Source organism: Danio aesculapii, chromosome 8 (assembly GCF_903798145.1).
Source record: "Danio aesculapii chromosome 8, fDanAes4.1, whole genome shotgun sequence".
In the NCBI taxonomy this organism is placed as follows: Eukaryota; Metazoa; Chordata; class Actinopteri; order Cypriniformes; family Danionidae; genus Danio; species Danio aesculapii.
Genome location: NC_079442.1, coordinates 24,283,848 through 24,306,703, shown reverse-complemented (window position 1 = coordinate 24,306,703; position 22,856 = coordinate 24,283,848). Strand labels below are relative to the sequence as shown.

Genomic DNA, 22,856 nt, shown 5'->3' with positions numbered 1-22,856 from the left:
TGCTGTTATCACCTTGAAATGTTTTACCATACTGCATGTTAATATAATCATTTTAACCAGGGTTTTCAATATTAGTTATTACATGCAATTAAATCAAAATCATTCAAATAATTTAACACGAGTAAATGACAGAAATCTTGAATTAGTACATTAAAGGGATAGTTCAAGCAAAAGTGAAAATTCTGTCATAAATTAAGTATAAATGCAAGGCTGTGTGCAAGACATGCACTGTGGTTTACAGCGATCACTCAATGCAGAAGTATAAATCAGCTTTAACCCAAACCATATAGTAAGAATATCCAATGAATTAACCTTAAAATAATGTGTTACGCCTACAGTCATACTAACATGAATTCAGACACTTTCAAAATGTCTCTCAGTTTATCTGCAGTAGTTTCAAAAAGTGTCACATAATATGACAAAACTCAGGGTTAAAGAGCGTCAGAGCAAATTAATCTTCATAATGTCAGACAGCTTTGACAGAAAGGTACAGTGTGTAATGGATTACAAACAAGCAAATATAATTCCGACAACTGTTAGGATGACAATATTTACACAACTATCAATACTATTTTGATGAGCCTCAATGACAGCCTGTATTCTCCTGGGCTCCTGCTGTCAACCAAGTTCGTGCAAACTTGAACTTCAATATTTTTCCTGACTCATTGAAGCAGCTTCTTTGGTTGCTGGTGGATTTTAGTCCACTTTATGAAGGATTTTGGGTTATAATGTCACAGTTTACTTTATTGGCTAACACTTAACAATAAGATTAATGTTAGTTAAGGTTTTTACTAACATTGACAAACAATGAACATTACATTCATTGCAGTATTTATTCATTTTTGTTTACATTAGTTAATGAAATTATTTAATTCATGTTATTTCTCTGTGCTTTAATGTGGATATTAATAATGCATTAGTAAATGTTGAACTGTGAATAATATGAGCCCCTATTGGAGTTGCTCCGCTTCTTCTTCTTCTTCAAGAATGAATCTTGATTTTGAGGGTCTAGACATGCTCCAAAACTCACGGAACTTTGTACACGCACCAAAAGTGGCGAAAATTTACGTTTGTTATAGGTTTCATAAGTGGGTGTGGCAAAATAGCTCGACAGCGCCACCTATGCAGATTTGACGAAGTGGCCCCCGAACTACGATACACGCACACGTACGAAAATTGGCACACACATCTAACATGCCAATACCTACAAAAATGTCTCTTGGAGTGAAATCCAACAGGAAGTATTTTTAACTTCCTCCTCCTATGGATTTTATCAGATCAAAACCAAAATTGGATATTGTGATCTAAATGCCGTGGCGATGTTAAATTGTGAAGTTTTCGTCGAAGGGAATGTCTGTGGCGGCCTCACAAACTTTGATGTTTCACCATGAAACAAGAAGTTGTTATAACTAAAGCTTGCAGTGTCTGATCTGCCTCAACACATTTCAATTCACACATTTGAAAGGAGTCCTGACCCTGAACATGTTTACATGCCAATATTCATTTACAGTCATAACGCCACCTGCTGGCACCAGGAAATGACATGTTTTTCACTGTAATAAACTCCTCCTAGATGTTTCATAAGATCAAATACAGGATTTGTTCGTTTGATCCAAAAGCCTTTGTGATGTTTAATTGTGAAGATTTAGAGTTTTCATCGAACGGCAGACTGACAAAGTTTAATGTTCACCATGGAAGAAGTATTTATAACTCAACTACACAATGTCTGATCCACCTGCTGACAGAAGGAAGTTTGGCAAAAAAAATCTATGATTTTCTCAGGTTTTTTATATTTATAAGCTTAACTTATTATTGTCCACTGTTCTCTGTCATCCTAAGGCCACCGGGCAGTAGTGAGCCCGGGTGCCAGATCCCTTCTATCGCTGCTTGCAGCTTTAATCTTTATATTGCTATCCTCACATAAATGAACCAGTGTCTGTCATCCGCTTAAAGAAATTATCAAAAATTATATCCTAGTGTCAAACTCAATTCTGGTTTAACTTTGTCCATATGTATGACTTTTCACACTGTCACAACACGTTATAGGAAATTCAAAACAGCTGCCCAACACACAAGAAGCAACGAATTTCTGTAGAAACGTTGCCACAAGCATATTTTTCATAAGCCAGGGTTGTTTGTTTACAGTGACATGAGGGAGAGCAAATAATGACAGAATGTTCAATTTGGAGTGAACTAATCCCTTCATTTGTAACAATATGCGCTGTAAAGATCAGTGGGACATCGATTACATCTTTGCTTTCTTAGTCACAGTACTTGGCATCATAATGACAGCGGATTACGGCTCCCTGGGCACATTTTGCACCGTTCTCTTGAATTGTCCTCATTGTGGTTTCAGGTCTCCGAATCCTCTAAAGCAGCATATGTAGCCAGCGTTGCATGGCTAAATGTCATTGGCGCGCTTAAAAAGCGATCTGTAAAGCGTATCTCTCAACATTGGCCCACCTTGTTTCGAGTCTTGTGTGCTGTGTCCATAGCAGAATGCGGATGGGTCATTCTCCATCTGCTAAAACCCAACAGGACAATCTTTACACCTGCATGGCTTTGTTACGAGACAGCGATAGGGATATAAAAATGAAGAGTAGCTCTTTGAACAAATGTTGAATGTTTCGACGGTGTTAGTGTGAACGCTGAACGCCGCCAGTTAGTGTTTGCAACAGCTGCAGTTTGGATGTGAATACAGGCTCTTGGAAGCTCGCTTGTCTTTTCCTCTGAGGCCAAACTGTGCAGTGATTCCTGACTGCAGACAATCAGGCTGGAGAGAGAGACGGCCACGCAATACAGATCAGCCAATCAATGAGGCAAATTCTCCTAAACCTTTGTGTCCTGTATTCATTATCATTCATTTGCAGCCGCTGGACTGGCATCGGTACATCAGAACAGCGATTCTTCATCATGGAGCCTGCTGTTCTTGTTATTGCTGAGGAGACACTGCCCCCTGGTGCTGGCAGTCGACACGAATCACTGCAGCAACAGATGCCACTGAACAGACTGGGACCGTTCGGAGTTATTTATAGGGTGTTACACAGATCTCAGTGGCTCAATTAATGTGTAAGAATGAAACAGGCTGATATTAAATTTCCATCCATAACACAGTCCATTTCTGTAATGCGACACACAATAAAATTGTGCATAATCGTGCATATATTTAGGCCAGTAGTAAATGTCCAGGCATGGAGTGCAGCACTTCAGTTATCTAATGAAGCTTGATATTTGTCTTACTTTAGCCGTCTTGAAGCAGGGAACTTATTTCTGAGCAAATAGATGATTTTTCTGTTAAGGGAAGTTCTCTGTCATCTGTTGTGTTGTAGAAAAGTACTTCTGATTTAGATGGTAGGGTATAACCGATTTGTCTCTTTAATTACACTTTTTCCCATTCTTTTTAGTGTTTCTGTATTTGAGCTCTCCTATTTATTTTTGTAAACCATTGAATTCCCTTATCTTCTTATTTTGTCTTTGATGTTAAGTTGGGATTAGGAACACTGTATTTCAAATTTGTAAAAAAAAAAAAAAAAAAAATCTTCCATTAGATATGAAAATCTTTCTGTTAGTCATGGCAAGCATTTCAGAGGCTGACCTTACTTAGTGTACCACAGGGCTCGGTTCTGTTTTGGTGCTGATGCTATTTTTATATATTTTTATTTTTATTTCTTATTTGTTTTTATTCTACTGGGTCTATTTTAAATCTGATGTGTCATACCACTAAGCACACTATATTCTGCATACCAGTAAAGTGAAATTATAATTTAATTTTAATTTTATTAATTGAAATTAGAGATGTTATGCCCCTAAACTGAAATGATAATCTTCATCAAAAAAACACTACAGATAGGACTTGAATGAATAAATAAATGAATGAATAAATGAATGAAAGAATGAATGAATGAACAAACGAACGAACGAACGAACGAACGAACGAACGAACGAACGAATGAATGAATAAATAAATAAATAAATAATAGTAGAATTTGTCCTTAAATGTCTTTTTGTATAATATATATTTCCTGCAAATTTTTTACATTTGTAATGTTTACAAGTACACTATCTGACAAAGTCTTGTCATCGACTCCAGTTGTAAGAACAGCAAATACAACTTGACTTTTAGTTGATCATTTATAAAAGTGTCAAAGGGTAGATTTCTCTGATGAATCATCTGTTGAACTGCATCCCAATCATCACAAATACTGCAGAAGACCTACTGGAAGCCACATGGACCCATGATTCTCACAGAAGTCAAGTTTGCTAAAGGAAAAATTATGGTTTGGGGTTACATTCAGTTTGGGGGCGTGCAAGAGATCTGCAAACTGAAAACATCAACAGCCTGAGGTATCAAGACATTTGTGCTGCCCATTACATTACAAACCACAGAAGAGGGAAAATTCTGCAGCAGAATAGCACTCCTTCTCATACCTCAGCCTCCACATCAAAGTTCCTGAAAGCAAAGAAAGCCAAGGTGCTCAAGCATTGGCCAGCCCAGTCACCAGACATGAACATTATTGAGCATGTCTGGAGTAAGATGAAGGAGGAGGCATTGAAAATGAATCCAAAGAATCTTGATAAACTCTGGGAGTCCTGCAAGAACGTTTTCTTTGCCATTCCAGATGACTTTATTAGTAAGTTATTTGAGTCATTGTAGAGATGTATGGATGCAGTCATCCAAGCTTATGGGAGTCATGCACAATATTAAGTCTTTTTCCACTGTACCATGACTTTATATTCTAAACTGTACCTTATTTCTGTTAAATGACAAGACTTTTGTCTAAGCAAGTCAGACCTTACTGTCCTAATTAAATAATCAAGGCATGATCATATTTTATTTTGGTAAAGTAAGCATAATCTAGAGGCCTTTGCCTTTCATATAAGCCACTTCTGATACTAAATGATCAACTAGAAGTCAAGTTATTATTTGTTGTTATTAAAACTTGGATAGGCGACAAGACTTTTGTCAGGTAGAGGAGAGATTGTGTTTTAACAGCATTCAAATACCTGTTTGAACATTTACACCAATAATTTTTTTCAATTAATAAATATATATTTTTATATTATAACAATACATAATATAACATTTATTAAAGCCTCGGTAAGAACAGTTATATAATGCAGCACTGAAAGTTTGCTGAGGCCTTTGGTTCTCTGATTATGGATTATTTTAACAAAACTATTTCTTCATTACTGATGTTTTGTTGACTGCTTTAAGGTTCAATTGTCAAAAATAAGTGCTGGTAGCATTACACACAATATCAGAAATCCAGTGTGGATCACATTTCCAGTCAAAATCCTCTTAATAATCAGTTTTTACCTCAAATATGATGCCTTGAATTCTTTATGGTCTTTAATCCAGGGTAAATCTTGACAGACAGTCTGAAAAGCGTCTCCAACTCCAGAATCCTACATGTGTGTATTTTCTTGCTGTGCGCAGGATCTTGGAGCTTCAGCAGAATGGAGATATGGACATTCTGAAGCTAAAGTGGTGGCCGCGGGACAGTCCGTGTGACCTGTACTCTCCAGTGGGCACTCGGAAGAGTGGCAGCGCCCTGGACATCCACAGTTTTGCTGGAGTCTTCTTTGTACTAGCGGCCGGTGTGGTGTTGTCCTGTCTCATTGCCACAGTGGAGACCTGGTGGACACGAAGAAAGGGCTCCAGAGTCCCATCAAAGGAGGTGAGAGTCGATCATAAACCTCTGTCATAAACACAATAGTAGCACACGTTTCAATATAATAACTATAGAGATTTTCCAGATGCCAGAGAACAGATGGAATTAAACATCAGTCTTAAAATCCCTCTTCATGCTGGACACTGAAAAATAAAAGCACATTAAAAGCGGGTGGTATGACAGACTCTTGAAATTGTAACTTTTGATTTAAGCATGTATTTCAATTCAAATTAAAAGATAAAGAATGTAAATTCAGATTAAATATGAATGTAAATATTAATTATGTTGTAATTAATAACTATAAATACTAACTACTGGATAATGCAACTGATTTCATACTTCATAAATGAAGGATTCTTTATATAATTTGCAACAATTTCCCCTTAATATTAATATTAGAGAGCAAAAAATTAGGTTTGGTCCTGCTCCTTTTATTGTTTAGTGTCTTGTAATATCCTGTAAATTGTACAAAATTATTTTAAATAGCAATAAAAATGTAGTAATATCAATTCACTTAAAATATTTATATAAATTCATAAATTGAAAATAATATTATGACTATTTTTAACTGTTTAATGACACATAAATGACAAAATCAAAATAGAAAATAATGATATACATCATTTATTTCCCAGAGATGGGTTGCGGCTGGAATTAAGGGCATCTGCTGCGTAAAACATTTGCTGGATATGTTGGTGTTTCATTCCGCTGTGGCAACTCCGGATTAATAAAGGGACTAAGCCAAAAAGAAAATGAATGAATGAATGATTTAATTTAAATAATACAAATTCACACAAAATACAGATATTAAATAACCACATGGCTATATCGGATGATCTAATGATAAATAATTGACTTCTCAAAAATAGATATTTAAAAAGATATTTTATTAATTATTTAAAACTTTGTGGCTGCAAATAAAAGTATAATAATTACTATTAATTAAAAAGATCATTGTCACATTAAAAGTTGTAAAACTGAATTTGCACAAATCATTTTATAATAATGCAATGCTGCAGTGTTACTCAGCAACCAGAATCATTGTTTTCTTAGCCTAACAGTCAAACCTTAAAGTTCACCCAAAGGTGACCATTACTTGCCCTTATGTTTATCCAGATCTATATGAGTTTGTTTCTACTATGAAACACAAAAGAAGATATTTTGAAGAATGTTGCCAACAAAACAGTTCAAAGTACACTTGGACTTCCATAGTACAGTAGGAAAAAAGTTGATGGTTGCTGCCAACTTTCAGTATTTTCATTATAGCTTATCTTGTGCTTAACAGAAGAAACTCATACAGATTTTGAACAACTTAATTGTAAACACTATTCCTCTAGCCTTGTTGAAGAAGTTTCATTTTAACCTCTTAAGGCCCAAGGTGTTTTTTCTATGCAGTTTTTTCTCTTTGCTATTTAAGCTTATTACAACCTAATTAGAATAAAAATCTAAGTATCATCTTTTGATACGATGTACTTTTAGAGAAAAATGATGTCCATATATGTGGGCTCGTGGTCCGAACTTACATAAAACTCTTTTTTATGAATTTTTTTTTAATGCATGTTTAACATAGAAATATTTCCCATTTTGGACAGTTAAAACAGGTGTTTTGGACATTTCAAATGCTGCAAAACAGTTGCAGGATGACACTGTATGACTGTAACAAAATATAAAACATTCAAAGTATTGTAAATAGCCACTTAAGAGCTAAAATGTGCTGTCCACATTTGCGGACACTCAAGCCCTAGGAGGTTAAATGTTGTTTCTTAGTCACTATCAACTGTAAATAAACTTAAAAATGTGCAATGACAGCCACAAAGATGTATCTGTCATATAACAAACAGAAAAGCAGAATCTCTACCTGTCATGGATGTCGTACCACCCAGCAGTGAAAGTACATTTAGTTCATTAACAAAAAACAAAACAAAAAAGTACTTCAAATAAAAAATATTCCACATTACAAACAGCAGAAAAAGAAAATATTTTTTTCTAATAGTGCACTTAAACAAACAAACCTATCCAAAAAGAACACAGTGTGGTTCAATTGCCTGCCAAACGAATAAATAAATAAATAAATAAATAAATAAATAAATAAATAAATAAATAAATAAATAAATAAATAAATAAATAAATAAATAAATAAATAAATAAATAAATAAGTGCGATGCTAGCAAATATAAATGCTGATGAAAGCTAGACAATTCTAGATAATTACGTAAAGACAAGGCTCTAATTTCCCCTAAAGGGATAGTTCAAAATTCTCATTTACTCACTCTAAATTTATACCAAATCTTTCGCTGAACACAAAGGCAAATTTACTGAATAATGTTGGAAAAACAGCTATTGACTTTTTTTCTTTTTTTTTTTTTATTATTATTAAAAATGTATTTTTACATGTAATTTACTAAATGTAGGTTACTAACATTGAAAAAAATGCACAAAAGCACGTACATCACCCTAAATGGGTGCTTACACTGTAAAAAAATCCTGGTTGCCTTAAATTTTTAGGCTGAATCAAATTAACCTAATGAGTCAATTGAGAACTTATATTATGTTAAACTGACTTAAAACAGCTTGTGTGACTTATAAAATTAAGTTAGAACATGATTAACTTAGTTAAATAAGTGACAATGAAATAAAAACATGCTGTCATGACAAATTGTTCATATAATTTTTTACAGTGCAGCGATACAGCAAAAATATATTCAACAAGGCGGCAACACCAAAGCTCCAAAAATACCAATTTATTAAATTAAAAAGGTCAACATAAAGCATGTAATGTTTTGAGCACAACTTGAAACATTACACACTTTGTGTTAGCCTTTTTAATTTAATAAATTGGTATTTTTGGAGCTTTAGTGTTGCCGCTTGGATGAATATAAGGTACTATGATTCAAAAGTTTGGAGTAGGTGAGATTATTAATGGTTAGTGCTAATCAAAGCTGCATTTATTCAAACAAAAAATACTAAAAATACATATTATAATTTTATAAATAATAATTTTTTTAAATATATATTTTATATGGTTTAATAAAGGTTCACTATTTGTACTGAATAAAAGCACAGTGTTAGTTTAACCATTTTATTTTATGACTTCATTTTAATGATTTAGTCTTGCTAATTCATACTATGGATGTATTTATGGCTGTTTTTCTCCAACATTCTTCAGAATATCTTGTTTTTTGTTCAACAGATGAAAGAAATTCAGAGAAAGTTTTAAAACACTAGAGTGCATGTAAACGATGAGGACGTTTTTTTACTTCTGCGTGAACTATCCCTTTAATATGTGAACAACCATCTAGACCAAAGATACCCAAACTAGGGCCTGCAGGTCAAAGTTGGCCCACCATCCAGTCTGAGAAGATAGTGAGAATGATGGGAAGGGTTTGAGCGAATGCCTTTAACACACATGTGTCAAAGCCAGTTCCTGGAGTGCTGCAACTCTGCACAGTTTAGTTCTAACCCTAATTTAACACACCTGATCAGACTAATTGAGTGCTTTAGGCTTGTTTGAAACCTACAGGTGTTTTTGAAGCAGGGCTGGAGCTAAACTCTGCAGGGCTCCGGCCCTCCAGGAATTGACTTTGACACCCCTGCTTTAACAGATCGTCAATTCAAATTGAATGTAACCTTTTTGGTTTGTTTTATTGCTGAGCTACAAAAAAGCAAACTGAAATTAAATGTTTCAATTACATGTTTGTAAATGAATTTGATTTTTTAAAAATACAAAAATACTGTCACTTGACGGATAGAGGACAATGCAGAAGACAACGGCGAGCACATCAAGGAATAAACAGGAGCAGCTTGACTAGTCTAACCCCATTCTGTTATAAATGAGATTGTTTTTAACTGTAATAAGTGTGTTATAATATTAATAGGTATAAACTGCATTAGGTAATAAAAAGTTATTATTATATATTAAATAAATTAGGAAATTACCCATGGCAAATTTAATGGAACAGAATTTGGTATATTTACCTTCGGCCCACCACACTCAATCAAGTTTAGTTTTTGGCCCTTCATTAGAAAAAGTTTGGGCACCCCTGGTCTAGACGAATATGTTTGCACATATTGTTTTTCTGTTCGGCAGTGGCTCTTTTGCATAAAGTTAGCCCTAATTAACAAATTGCTTGCATTTCACATGAAAACACCCCGTAAAGGTGACATTCATACATCTGTGACTGAACCAGTGTGATGTTGCTTTTTGATGTAATGAGTTTATAGCATTGTTCTCTTATCTGCAGCTGTCATATTGTGGGTGTTTCTTCTCCTAAAAAAACCCATCCCCATCTCCCCCATTTCTCCAATCGAGTCCTATCACAAACCCCAACATACACACCTTGACCCTCTTCGCTCCGTCTCATCAGACTCTCCACAGGCCAAAAAACACAGCATTTCATCTCCAGCGTTCCACCTGAAAAACAAACTGCGTAGGGCTTTTGATCAGCGGTCAGAGGCTTTTTCTTGTCTTCCGTCCTCCTGCCATGAAGCAGCTTTTATGTGCTCATGACCCCACAGAGAGAGAGAGAGAGAGAGAGACGGAGAGCGGCTGTCCTTCATCCTCACTCCTCTGAAGGCCACTGTCCACTTCACTGCTCACTAGCAGGACCAAATTAGTCTTGATGCATTTCTTTTGCACTATGTTGAGTCCTGGTAGCTAAGTAGAATTCAAAATTTATTGTTGAATTATATAAATAGATAGTTAAAGATTGACGAATAGTTGATTTGACTTATTTGTACTCACATATATACAAGGTCCAAATTAACACAAAATTAAAAATAAGTGTTAATTTGCTTGGAACTTTATTGGGACATCATGTGGTGTAAATAGAATTGTGAAAATCATACTCTGGTCTTTTTTTGATCAAAAGTTACTATCATTCAAAAGATTGGGGTAGATGGCATTATTAGTGGTTTGTGCTCTCCAAAGCTGCATTTATTTCAAGATGGAATAGGATAAAACAGATAAATTTTAATGCAGAATCTGTTTTAATATACTTTCAAATATGGTATTTTAAATGGTTTAATAATGGCAGAGATGGCAAAAGTACACACATCCTTTACTCAAGTAGAAGTACAGATACTCATGTTTAAAATGACTCTGGTAAAAGTTGAAGTACTGATTAGAGTTTTGTACTCAAGTAAAAGTACAGAAGTATGGCAAAAATGTAAAAGTCAAAAGTATCATTTACTACTACATGTTTTAGTTTTACTAGGTAGGTAATTATCTGACTGACCCATGTCCAAAGACATGCGGTATGGGTGAATAGGTAACTAGTAGAAGTAGAAAGTACAGATATTTGTGTAAAAATGTAAGGAGTAAAAGTAAAAAGTTGTCAAAAGAATAAATAGTGGAGTAAAGTACTGAAACCAGACAAATCTACTTAAGTACAGTAATAAAGTATTTGCACTTCTTTACTTCCAATCTCGGAATAATAGTATGCTATTTTTACTGAATTACCAGTGTTGTTCTTAGGACTTTTTGTGTGAAACTGAACTTTTGAATGGCCTAATTTTGAACACTTTTATATTGATTATTAAATAATAAATGCCAGAATGATTTAGTTTATTCTAGTCGATACGATACAAAAGCTTCAACATATATGAAAGGCATATAGTAATAAAAACTAATTATGAAAATGAATCATTATATTTCAGCAATCAAATCAGTGTAGAAATTATTATTTGCTTTTATAATTAGATGTGCAATTTATATGTTTGCATACTTTTTTTAAAGTAGAATTTGTATTACAGTCTCTAAAAATAAACCACAAATATAAATTTTACAGCATTAGCTAAGATTTTTTCCTTACACTGTAAAACCCAACAGTCAACTTTATCAAATGAAACGAGTGTAGTTAATTTAAAATTGACTGAAAGTTAATTCTACTCATTTGAAAAGAGTTTTGAACTCAGTGTTGAAGGTAATGAGTTAATTAAATGCCTCATTACTTCAAATTAAATGAAGTACATTCACAGTACTCATATAGATTAGTTTTTTAACTCAAATGGTTTGTAGCAATCGCTTTCCTGGATTAAGTTTACAGTACTCGTTAGGATTAGTTTTTGAACTTAGTTTGTTGCAATCGGCTTCCTCAAATGGTTTGAGTTATCTTAACTTTTTTACAGTGTATGAAAATTGTGGTATATCATGTATAATGATCTAATATTAAATTATTAAAAATGTGTCATTTATATACACTGAAAAAAATGATTTCTACAAAATTGTTGCAAACAATTTATATGGGTTGAATTTAAACAAACAAATTACATTTAGTAATGTTCAACTTTGTTTAAATGCAGCCCAAATAAATTGTTTACAAGCATTTAACGTAAATAAATAAATAAATAAACAATTTCAAATCCAAGGAATCCTTTTAAAATAATTTTTCATTGTAAAGACAGTGAATGAATATTAATATATTTTTAATATATATATTTTAATATATTTTCTGTTTTCTGGCTTTAAATAGGTGTGTTATTTTATTAAATACTAGTAACGTGTACTTTTTCCAGAAACAAATGTCTTTTCTGTCACTTTTGAGTTTTTATTAAAGCATCTTGAATGAAACTATGAATTTATTTGAAAAACATTTACACAGATCTCAAACATTTGTTTAGAAAGAAGCATTGAAATTTGTCACTAATATGCTTTTTAAAAATACTTTTAAAAAACAAAACATTAAATCTATAGTAACTATTTCTTAGCATCAATTTGACCCCCATTGTCCTATGTTCCACAGTGTTAATGTTGGACCTTGTGCTGTATATTTAAACATGTGTAGTTGTAGCTGATGTAGTGGTTTAGTAACTCTCTCTTAAGTAGGCTGGACTCTCTGGCAGTCTCTTTCTGGCCCAGTGGTTGGATCATGCTGAGACGGCCTCATTCCTCGAAGCACTCTTCCAGACGGCTCATCACAGTATAAGCACTAATATTCACACAGACACATTTTAACATGCACGGTACACTGAGCAAGAAGGGTTCAAGCCAAAAATGGACAGGCAAGGAAAATGCAAAAAACATTGGCGCATCACACACTCATGTCACTGATGGTTTTGGTTCATAGTTAAAGCCCTTTAGTTTGTAGCGAATTTTATTTTACCTTTTTCGTGCACACAATAAGAGATAAAGATAAATAAGTTCTTTTTTTCTTAACACAATAATAAATTACTGCTACTATTTAAAGAATGTTATTTTGCTTTAGGCATAAATATTGCTATATTTAGAGAGATTTACAACAAATAAAACACTTTAATCAACTTTATTTTTCCTCACTATTAGCAAATTGAGTTGTTGTTGTAAACATAAAAATGAAATGTGACCCTGGACCACAAAACCAGTTTTATGTTGCGTGGGTAAAGTGTTTTGTAATGACCAAAAATACATTGTATCAAAAAAAATGATTGAGTCTTGTGCCAAACATCATTAGAATATAAAACAAAGTTCATATTCCCTGAAGATATTTAGTAAATGTCTTACTTTACATAAACTACCTACCGGTCAAAACTTTTGGGGTCAGTTTTTTTTTTTTTAAGAAAATTATTCTTTTATCATGGTGCCATTTATTAAATGTAAATAAAATTGATAAATTGTTAACTACTTATTAAATATTTATTTATTACGTATTGTATGTAGTTTTAAATGAAATTATTACTCCACTCATTTTTGCTTTTATTACTATTACCATTATTAATAATAATGATAATAATAATAATAATAATAATAATAATAATAATAGCAACAATAATAATAATTAACATTAGATTGATTTCTGAAGGATCATGTGACTCTGGAGTAATGAAGCTGAAAATTCATTTTTTAAATCACTGGAATAAATTATTAATTTAAATGATAAACTACTTTTGAACAGTTCTTTTATAGTGCTATAACATTTCACAATTTTACACTTTGATCTGTATTTTTGATGAAATAAATGCAGCCTTGGTGAGTAGAAGAAGCTTATTTTAAAACATTTAAAAATCCTACTGACCCCAAACTTTTGACTGGTATTGTTTATCAAAACTCTTTTTACAATTTGCAATATGCATTGCTAAGGACTTTTAATCTGTAAAGTTAATTTTCTCAGTAATATGATTTGTTTTAACCCTCAATGGGGTATATACACACAGACTTTTAATTTCAGACTGCCAGTCTCAGTGCTTCCGGTGAACTGTCCTTCCATTATAAAATTGCCACGTTTAAGGTTTGATTTCTTTCAAAATCAGTGATCTTTACTGTCTGATAGATATACAATAGATATACGAAGCACTGCATTAAATCCCATTTTCCCCTGCATGTGATTAAAATATGACAGTTTATTTTACCCCGGTATTTTCAATGGAGTTTCTGCGCTCCTGATGGCGCTAGCGGTTACACTCTCTTTCATCCCGTTTTACACTTGACCAACAAAATTAATGCTTAAGTCTATTTAACTGAATGTATTGTAATTACATTATAACATCGATGCTGTAAAAGAAACCTTATAAAATTCAAAATAGTCACATTAAGCTTTTACCGGAAGTTTATCGTTGGCTGAAAAACACTAGCTATGCATATACCTCATTCTTGAGTTTTATAATATTTATCTTGGCTAAATATCTTGGCAAAATATTGCCCCTTTAATAACTATATACATCAATGGAATTTCAGAAATTGCCACTTATGACTGGTTTTGCGGTCCAGGGTCCATATAGATATTATTCATGTCATTAAATTCTATATTTTCTAACCTCATTAGCTAATATAAGAATACTTTAAAAACAATATAAATGTTGGTAGTTTTTAACAAAATGATTTATATATATATATATATATATATATATATATATATATATATATATATATATATATATATATATATATATATATATATATATATATATATATATATATATATATATATATAATTTTTTTAATTAGAAGTTACAGTTTTTAATTAGTTTTAAAAACTTCAAAAGTTTTAATTAATTTTCAAACAAGGCAAAAATACTGATTAAGATGATTTTTTGCAGATTTTGTTGTCATAAGTCTTTAATGTCATCTTTGTACTTAGTCATTTTGGCACGTACATCCTAACCCTTCCTCCATCTTTCAGCATGATGAAACTTTCTCTTTGGTGTGTCTGAGTGTCTGTCTTTAATTCTCCCTGACTGCTTCCTCTTTTCCTTGTGATATTTTTGACACCTGCCTAAAAGGAGTGAACTGTGAATCAGAACAACTGACTTTGTGCTTGTGTCTCTGCGTCTGAAACACACACACACACACACACACACACACACACATACATTTGCATATGCCATGGTGTTAGTTTGTCCGTTTCCTCTGTTTCTCTGGCCGTTATGCTCCTTCAGTGGTGCCTCAAAATGATTGGATATGACAAGTCATCAAAACGAGTTCCACCTCATAGTGATGAATTACAAAACCTATACTTTCAAAACCTATAACCTTACAAAACCTAAATAGCGCACCACTTGCCAATCCAGATCATACATGCAGGCGGTCCAGAGAACCAGAGGGGTTTTGCTGTGCAGAAAGCCATTTCACTTGCTGAGCTTTGTGTCTTAATCATTCCTTAAAAAAGCAAATGATGAAAAGTTTTTCACCTCAGATGTCTGCTGTGTCATTGATATATTGTGGCTGTCTGGAGTCCTGCGGCCACAGTATGAGATCTGCATTCAGATAGATGACTGTTTTCCAGTCTACAAAGCAAAATTAGACAGTTTTAATTCTCAACAAAAATTTGCATTGATATTGATGTTCACAGAATATTTGACAGTCAGACCTCAGCATAATTAACAGAGGCCGCCGAACGCCAAACAGCGTGTCAGTCATTACTCTGAAAATGTTTGTATATTTTTCAGAAAACGCCAACAACAAAAAATCATGTTACTCTGCTGTTAAAGCCTGAAACAACTTTCATTTTGTCGATTTTGTTTTATAGATAAGTACTCTGTGTTGAGGGGTTAAAGCGGGCGTGGGAGAGAAATGCAAAATGCCATTTTTATCATCTCACACTTCCAGGTATCTGGCTCCTTGGACATAACAAAAGAAAAGAAAAAAAGAAAAGAAAAAAAAACAACGTCTGTGTGTGCTGACTGTTTGTTTGTTGTCTTTTTCTACTCATTCCCCCACCTCTCTTGAAAACAATCTCTTTCCCATCCTGTCATCTGCCTGCCTCATGCGTTGGGTCATCCTTCTGTATTTCCACAAACTCGCTCACAAACACACACACAGACACAAGCAGACGGACCGTCTGTGAGGCAAGACGAGCCATGTCATGAGCCGCAGACTGACATCATGCTCACGCTCAGGCCGTCCTCCAATCACCTGTCACCTGCATGCTGCGCCACACCCCTCGACTCCAAGCTGAGACACACGTTCCCTATCCCGCAGCGAACTGTCTTCTGCCAGCACTGAGCTACATTCTTTCCACACTTCTCCAAGCCTCGAGCCCACGTAGGTTATGAAATCGGCCCCCGGCGGTGAATGCGCTACGATATGTTTTTGTACGAGCTTACGCAATCACGCATTTGCTGCTGAAAGAGAATCCACTCGGGGAGTTACGAGGAAGGTCGTTACCTTTCATTTCCAAAAACCCTGAGATTTACGCTGAAATCTTTGCTTGGAAATGTAATAATGTGGGCGCTTTTTGATACCAGTCTTTTTTTTCTAGCCCACTGAGATCTATCTCTTAGTGCCAGGCCGCATGAAGACTAGACAAATTTGGCTGAGAGAATGCAGAAAAGGGACTCTGCAAACCTGACAGGCAGTTAATTTGAGCTGCAGTTTTGGAAGGGAGCAGCTCATACTCAAGACTTTTGCCCTGCAAGCTGGCGTTCGCAAAACTTCAATATTTATATTGGTGCTGCACGGCCAGACTAAAGTGCCTAATTTACTGTTTGTTCCCTGTGCAGCCATTTAACTGTAGAATGTTGCTTAGAGTGGTTATTAATCAGGGGGCCTGGAACTAGAAAAGTCTTAATTAATAAAATAATAAACTAATTTCAGCAGGTAGAAGGTTGTTTAAATCAGTGGTTCTCAATCAAAGGGCCTGGAGGAGAATATTTTGATGGATCAAATGTATATAAACAAATTGTAATGAGACCATAATTCCAATTTCTCTCCATTAAAACTGGCAGAATATTGTGTCGAAACATAACATAAAATGTAGAAATAAAATATTTTATTAATAATCAGCTACCCACTAGAGGGCCTCAGCAGACTTCTAATGGAGCACACCACACCATAGGTAAAATATTAGATATTTTATTGTGTGTGTGTGTGTGTGTGTGAGTGCGTGCGTGCGTGCGTGTGTACACAGTACCTAAAATGTGTGTTGTGTTCTGCAACACTTTAAATAATAGTAAATAATTTTCACATTTTAAATAACATTTTAATAATAATTATAATAAAATAAAATCTTCATAATTAGTGATTAATATATTTACTTCCAATGGAGCAGAAATATTTATTGCTTAAATTAAATTGTAATTAATTGATTATTCTTTTAAAATGAGGATTTTGTTGTAGTCAACACATTAATTTTGTCCTGTAAACTAGTCTCATATAATAAAAAGAAAATATACCTTTATTTCTAAGGAGGTACAAAATTATTGTTCCAAATATTGTTCCTTTAAAATTTTCACAACTAGCTGTATTTAAATGCAGTTTACTTTTGTCAGACTCAATTGTACTAGTCAGGCTTTTATGAAGTCAGAATAACTGACCTAAATAGTGTGATTGTAGGTCTTCAAGTTGTAGGTCTTCCTTTTACGTTTTGCACAAGCTTCAAAAGACAAAGTTGACATGCACGCACTGTGAAAAAAATCGTTATTTAAAAAAAAAAATTCAGCTGCTAGGGTGCCGGAAAAAAAAAAGTAAAATAGCAGACGTTACATTAAAGAAATTACCTTAAATTTACAATTCCAGTAAATTTCCTTCATTTACTGTCTGTTATTTTATGGTAAATTTCTGTAAATCAATGGCCGTTATCCCAGCTGCCGGGAAAAAAAACGCAAAATAATGGATTTTTTTTACAGTGTATGTATTCACTCTTTCAGGTACTTTGATAACGCACTGTCATATACTGGACAAGTGCATATAATGTAGATGTTGTAGCTCCTTTATAACTTGCATGAACGATTGAAAACGTGCAAGATTGAGAACCACTGGTTTAAAGATTTGACAGTAGTGTTATATCCATATATATATAAATAACACCTTGCCTCATAAAAAAAACATAATAAGAATTTATTATTCAAAGCACATCAAAGCATTTTGGGAAGCACAAGATCCCTGCTTAGCTCAACAACACAAATCATAGAACAGCCTTTCCACAATCCTGTTTCATTCACTCTTATGTCCCTTTTAATACCACCTTCCTCCACTGTGGTGGTAGGACAGGTACCTATGAACCGCTCCTTGATCTCCTGTCACCCCCCCAACCCAACCAGGTTCCCCATTGCCCCTTTTTACTCAGGGCCATGCTGCCTGCCAATGGTGGCTGGAATCAACAAAGTGCTTTAAGCTGGTCCAAATCAGAGGCTATTTTATCACGGCAACAATGTCAGCCCACCTCACCTCGTGAGTTTGTTTATTATTGTGTTTGTTTTGAACAATCTATCTTATAGTATTACACTTATACAATGTGCAAAAGCTTTACCTGTAGGGAACCAAAGATGTCCCCTTAAGGCAGGGGTGTTCATACCAGTCCTGGAGGGACACTGTTCTGTTCACTCCTGGGGCACTCCTGGAGCATGATCGAACACCCCTGCTTTAAGGGTACTGTCCCAGTAATAAGCTGTTTTACCTCTAAAGTCACTTTTCTTGCATATTTTTTTTCTGAGGGTGTAGTAGTACAGGTGCTCTCAACTCTGACCCGTGAGGTCCACCTTCATGCAGAGTCTAGTGCTGCTTCTGGAGGACAGGTTTCCTGCAGACTTTAGATCCAATCAGAGCCTGTTTGTAGTATATGTTTGTAGTAAGTGTGTAGATGTTTGTAGTTTGTAGATGTTTGTAGTAAGAGTGAAGACCTTGGTCAGCTTTTTCAGGTGTCTTTAGGAAGAGTTAAACTCTACAGGACAGCGGACCTCAAGGACCAGAATAGAGCACTCCTGGTCTACTAGATTAAGTTGTGCATGAGTGTCCAATCTTGCTCAGGGAGGGCAGATGGCCTGCAGAATTTAGAATCAACTAGCATCTGCAAGTGTCATGTGAGGCTGAAGACTTTGGTCTCTGCAGGACAAAGGTCCTCCAAGAACAAATTTGGACACCCCTGAACTACAGTTTTGTCAGAACAGTGGTTTCAGATGAATTGAAAGTGGAAAGGCTTTGTAGACTGTATTTCCAAAACTCCATGTGTTACACTACATCGATGTTGTTATTAGTCCAAAACCAGTGCTAGTTAAGACTGATGTGTTTTCATTGCCGTGGCTCAGTATGTTTCCCTTTTTGTACCTTCCCCCTCTTTTTCTGTCTTGCTTGCCACGCAAATGCTAAAACCTCATTGGACCTGCTAAATCTCCATCAATTCCCACCATCAACTATTATTTTCCTTTACCTCCAACTGCATCCAAACTTTCTTCCCATGTTATTTGCTCAACAACTCCCTCCTTTCCTTTGCCTGCATTGTGCTCTCACACCACACATCTGTTTCCCTGTTAACCACCTCATGCTGTCCCGCTTCACTAACCCATCCCGCTCTGTATCTGCTCTTACGATTACACACCCCTGCTCTTCACTTTACACCTCTTTTCTCCTCTGATCCTGTAACAACCTTCGCTCCTCCTCCTGTTCTTCTCTCCTTCCTTATTTCCCCCACTCCACTTTCCTCCTCCCGTTCTCCCTTCCTCTAGGACGATAAGGAGATCGACCTGGAGCACCTTCATCACCGGGTTAACAGCTTGTGCACGGAGGACGAGAGCCCCCACAAACAGTTCTCCACCTCCTCCATTGACCTGACGCCCCTGGACATGGATTCCCTCCCGGCTGCCCGTCAGGCCCTCGAGCAGATCAGCGACTTCCGCAACACACACATCACCACCACCACCTTCATACCCGAGCAGATCCAGACTCTCAGCCGGAGCCTGTCAGCCAAAGCGGCAGCCGGCTTCGCCTTCGGGGCCGTACAGGACCACCGGACTGGGGGGCCCTTCCGGCAGAGAGCCCCCAACGGTGGCTTCTTTCGCAGCCCTGTCAAGACAATGTCTAGCATCCCGTATCAGCCCACCCCGGCCCCCAACTTTAGCTATGGCAATGACCCGGACAGGGGCACTTCCATATAGATTGCAGAGATCCCTGGGTCTGCAAGTCGGAAACAAAAAAAGAGATCTATGTAAATACAAATGTTCCTTTTCGATTGTCGTTTTCTCATGGCTTTCGCTCTTCGCGATGGAGCTTGTTTGCCCAGACTGAACTCGCCAACAGGACGAGGATGGAATAAAATGGTCGTTATTGTCATTGTGGTTTGTCAGGAGATTTTCTCTGTGAACTAAAAAAAAATTGCCTTTTGTTTGCCGCATTCGATTTTGTGAGAGAAAGAAAAAATAAGACTATGAAATATTGCGACAATGATGTATGTTTAACCTTTGCTTTGGATTTAGTTTACTTTCTTTTTTTGGAAAAAACAAAAAGACTCTTTCCAGTGTTTCCCAGATCTGCAATAACTCTGTTTGGAAGAATCTTGTCAACTCATCGGCTGAATTTTGCTTCTGCTCAGTGCTCCCTCTAGTTGAGACTTTGAACATGGCACTGCTAAAACTGAGGGAAAACAACCGGCTTTTCTCGAAATCCTCGCAGCAAGAGACTGTGTTCCCAAGGACCTCTCCGCCATCTCACTAAACTTGAGATCTACAGTACCTTGAGTCTTTATACGGACACTCCGTGGAACAGACCTGACTGAACTTTAAAATAAAAATAAAAAAAGTTATTATACTGTAGGGAGGGATGAAACAAATGCTACTAAATGTCTCTTACTGACTTTAAGTATAACAAATCTTTAATGCGTGGAATGTGTCTGGTCAGAGAGTTTTAACAAGAAAAAAACTGTTCAGAGTTGTCTGTAGTTTTAGTTTTCTCTCTTTTTTTTTAAATGATTAGTTTTGAAACTGCTTCAGTGCCATCATCTTACGTTGATTTGCACCATTAAACCATCAAGAGTTTGTATTCACTTCTGTAGCCATACTCCTGGATTCAACGAAAACATTCTGTAGAATAGCTTCATTGTATATGCCACAATCTCGCAGCTGTGCGTCATAGATTTTGGAAATCAAAGACCGTGAGAGTTTTTAAACAAATTCTTAACACGAGCCTTAGGAGATGGGGCTTTTTTTACTTTTCAAGGGTCAGTCCTCAGCCTATTACTACGCCATCTGAAAACGCTTATACGGTGGCGACTTTTGAGGGGTTATTTTAAATATCTTTCTATTTCATTTCATAAATGTTAAGGGGTAATGTTTATCTAACTTTTTTTTAAGTGCTAATTGTTTAAATGAGGCTATCAAGGTTTGGTAAGAGTCAACTAAAAGAAAATACACATTTTGAGGACAAAAACAACCAATCCTTTTCACTAACATAAACTGTATTAATATTTACTAATGTTAGTTGTTTAGAATGAGCTTTCAGTTTGTTATCCTCTGACTAATTCGCAAATGTTGTGTGTAGAAAACAGCAACAGTGTTTTGACGCAAGCATTCTAGATGTACTTTTCTTAAGATATGATTACTGGAAGACTATAGGAGCAATTTTATTTAGTATCAGTTTAAAGATTTTTATTTAGAGTAAACAAAGAGACATTAAAGTGTATATTTTACATGCAGATAATTTTTATGTTGGATTTAAAGAAGATATAGAGTATAATATCTGAGTCTGTAAAGCTCAGTTTAGCCACTATCACATTACAAGGAGTTCTCCATGGTTTCTCTGACGGTAAGGCATTCTCATCCGACTTCATTTCGTTTTCGATTTGTCAAAAAGGAGGCAAGGTTTGTTTTTTTTCCATAAAAGAAGCATGCAAAACCTGCTATGCCTGTAACATTTTTAATTTCATACATAGAATTGTACAGGATTACATCATTTTCGACTGATTATAATGTACAGTATTTAATATAGGCCTATTTTGTTGTATGTGTTGCATATTATTCAAATGGAACAAACTGAGGCCTCTGTTACAAGTGGCAAAGCTTTCTGTGTATAATTTGTCTAATAAACATGTTTTCTACAGTGGTTTTTGTTGCGTTGTCTGTATCATCAGAAAACTTGAACAGACATGATAACCTCAGGGTGAGCTCACCATCAATATGAACACAATGAAAGCTTTGGTCAAAGGTTAGTCACTCTGTTGGTGTTGGTGGGTCTTTGTGAACCGGATTCATGCACTACAGGTCAAAGTGAAAGGCACCGCAGCATTTGAAGTCATGCTCTGGTGCTTGGAGAGTTTGTCGCCACAGGTCTGACCCTGAACCAGACGTATAGGCCAAGTTCTTGTACGAGAGTCTGTTATTGCTTATCATAAGAGTATAATGTTTAGACATGGGTATAACTTAAAATTAAAGTCAATATTACTTTAATGCACCAATAAAGAGATTTTTTTAAAAGACATAGTTCCAAAAGTTTAATTGTTTCTTAATTCATTTACCCTCAGTCCAGATAAAAAAAAGTTAACTCATTTACAAGTCCTTGATGAGTTATATAGTAAAAGTCAGCATCTACCGTGTGTAAAAAATACATATATGGACAAAACTAGATTAATACTCATGGCTTTTGATGACGCTGTATATTTAGCTCCTGTGAAGCGCAATGATTAGTTTGTGCAGCCTTTTATTTACCTTCCAAATGAAATTTGTGCCTATTCTGGATGCTGCAACATATCTCAAAAACAAAATGACATTACATAATCTCAATAAGGAAATTTTTTTTTCACATATTCCCAAAGTTACCAAAGGAAACTTTGAAAATGTTAGAATGCTGTAAATAATGTTCATTTCTTACACCTTATTAATCACTTAGCTTCATAAGACCTATCTTACAACTATAGACCTACTCAAGATGTATCATCATGAGTCACCGCTATTATGTTTTGTCTGTATGCATAGTTTTTAAATTTAACTCAAAATGCTGATATTGACTTTCATTTTACAGTATGAATCACCAAAGACCGTGATTTTAACCAAAAATGTTCCACAAAATTT

General features: G+C 35.1%; 1 protein-coding gene and 1 long non-coding RNA gene across 3 annotated transcripts in view; one reads left to right on the top strand and one right to left on the bottom strand.

Moving 5' to 3' along the window:
* Positions 1-21,888, top strand: part of grid2 (glutamate receptor, ionotropic, delta 2) — a 673,181-nt gene extending 651,293 nt beyond the window's left edge. Inside the window, exons 15-17 of one of the 2 annotated variants that reach the window (XM_056463473.1) lie at positions 5,438-5,678; positions 15,904-16,125; positions 19,524-19,602. In XM_056463473.1, coding sequence (XP_056319448.1) covers positions 5,438-5,678; positions 15,904-16,086 — 424 coding nt within the window. In that variant the 3' untranslated portion in view covers positions 16,087-16,125; positions 19,524-19,602. Of the gene's footprint in view, positions 1-5,437; positions 5,679-15,903; positions 16,126-19,523 lie in introns of both variants that reach the window. The other variant, XM_056463472.1, reaches the window with a different exon arrangement.
* Positions 14,683-15,897, bottom strand: LOC130233433 (uncharacterized). Its single transcript, XR_008838208.1, has 2 exons — positions 15,802-15,897; positions 14,683-15,368 (listed from the first exon to the last, which is right to left on the bottom strand). It is a non-coding gene; the product is annotated as an uncharacterized LOC130233433 (long non-coding RNA).
* Positions 21,889-22,856: the final 968 nt, after the last annotated feature.